The sequence below is a fragment of the Penaeus monodon genome, chromosome 31 (genome assembly GCF_015228065.2).
Source record: "Penaeus monodon isolate SGIC_2016 chromosome 31, NSTDA_Pmon_1, whole genome shotgun sequence".
In the NCBI taxonomy this organism is placed as follows: Eukaryota; Metazoa; Arthropoda; class Malacostraca; order Decapoda; family Penaeidae; genus Penaeus; species Penaeus monodon.
In genome coordinates, this window is record NC_051416.1 from 20,611,685 (window position 1) to 20,612,072 (window position 388).

At 49.7% G+C, this 388-nt stretch overlaps 1 protein-coding gene across 1 annotated transcript in view; it reads right to left on the bottom strand.

The window, feature by feature from the left end:
- LOC119592922 (dual 3',5'-cyclic-AMP and -GMP phosphodiesterase 11A-like) overlaps nt 1–388 on the bottom strand; it is a 113,884-nt gene that overhangs the window by 91,496 nt on the left and 22,000 nt on the right. Inside the window, exon 3 of the mRNA XM_037941814.1 lies at nt 84–384. Coding sequence (XP_037797742.1) covers nt 84–384 — 301 coding nt within the window. The remainder of the gene's footprint in view (nt 1–83; nt 385–388) is intronic.

Below are 388 nucleotides of genomic sequence, written 5' to 3' on the forward strand. Positions count from 1 at the left end.
ACAAATTTCATAAATAACACTATAATAATACAACAAAACAAATGTAATTAACACGTAAAAAAGGTAATCCTAGATGAACTTACCTTCGACACGAGGACCTTCTTCCCCGCGCTCGTACTCTGCACGATGAAGAGGGAGGCCCCGTCGCTGTTCAGGAGGAGACCGAGGTTGACGATAATCTTATGCGTGAGTCCCTTGAGGTCGAGGTCGTTAGCGATGTCTTTGACGATGTCGAGGAAGAACTCCTTCTCGTCATGGCGTCGCATCTCCTTCTTGCTGTCGAGGGTGATGCTCTCGAAGCGTGGGAGCCGCACCTTGGACTCGATCAGGAGGCAGAGGATGTAGTTCGAGGACGGAGGGAGTGAGCTGTACTTCCTCATGGCTCTGT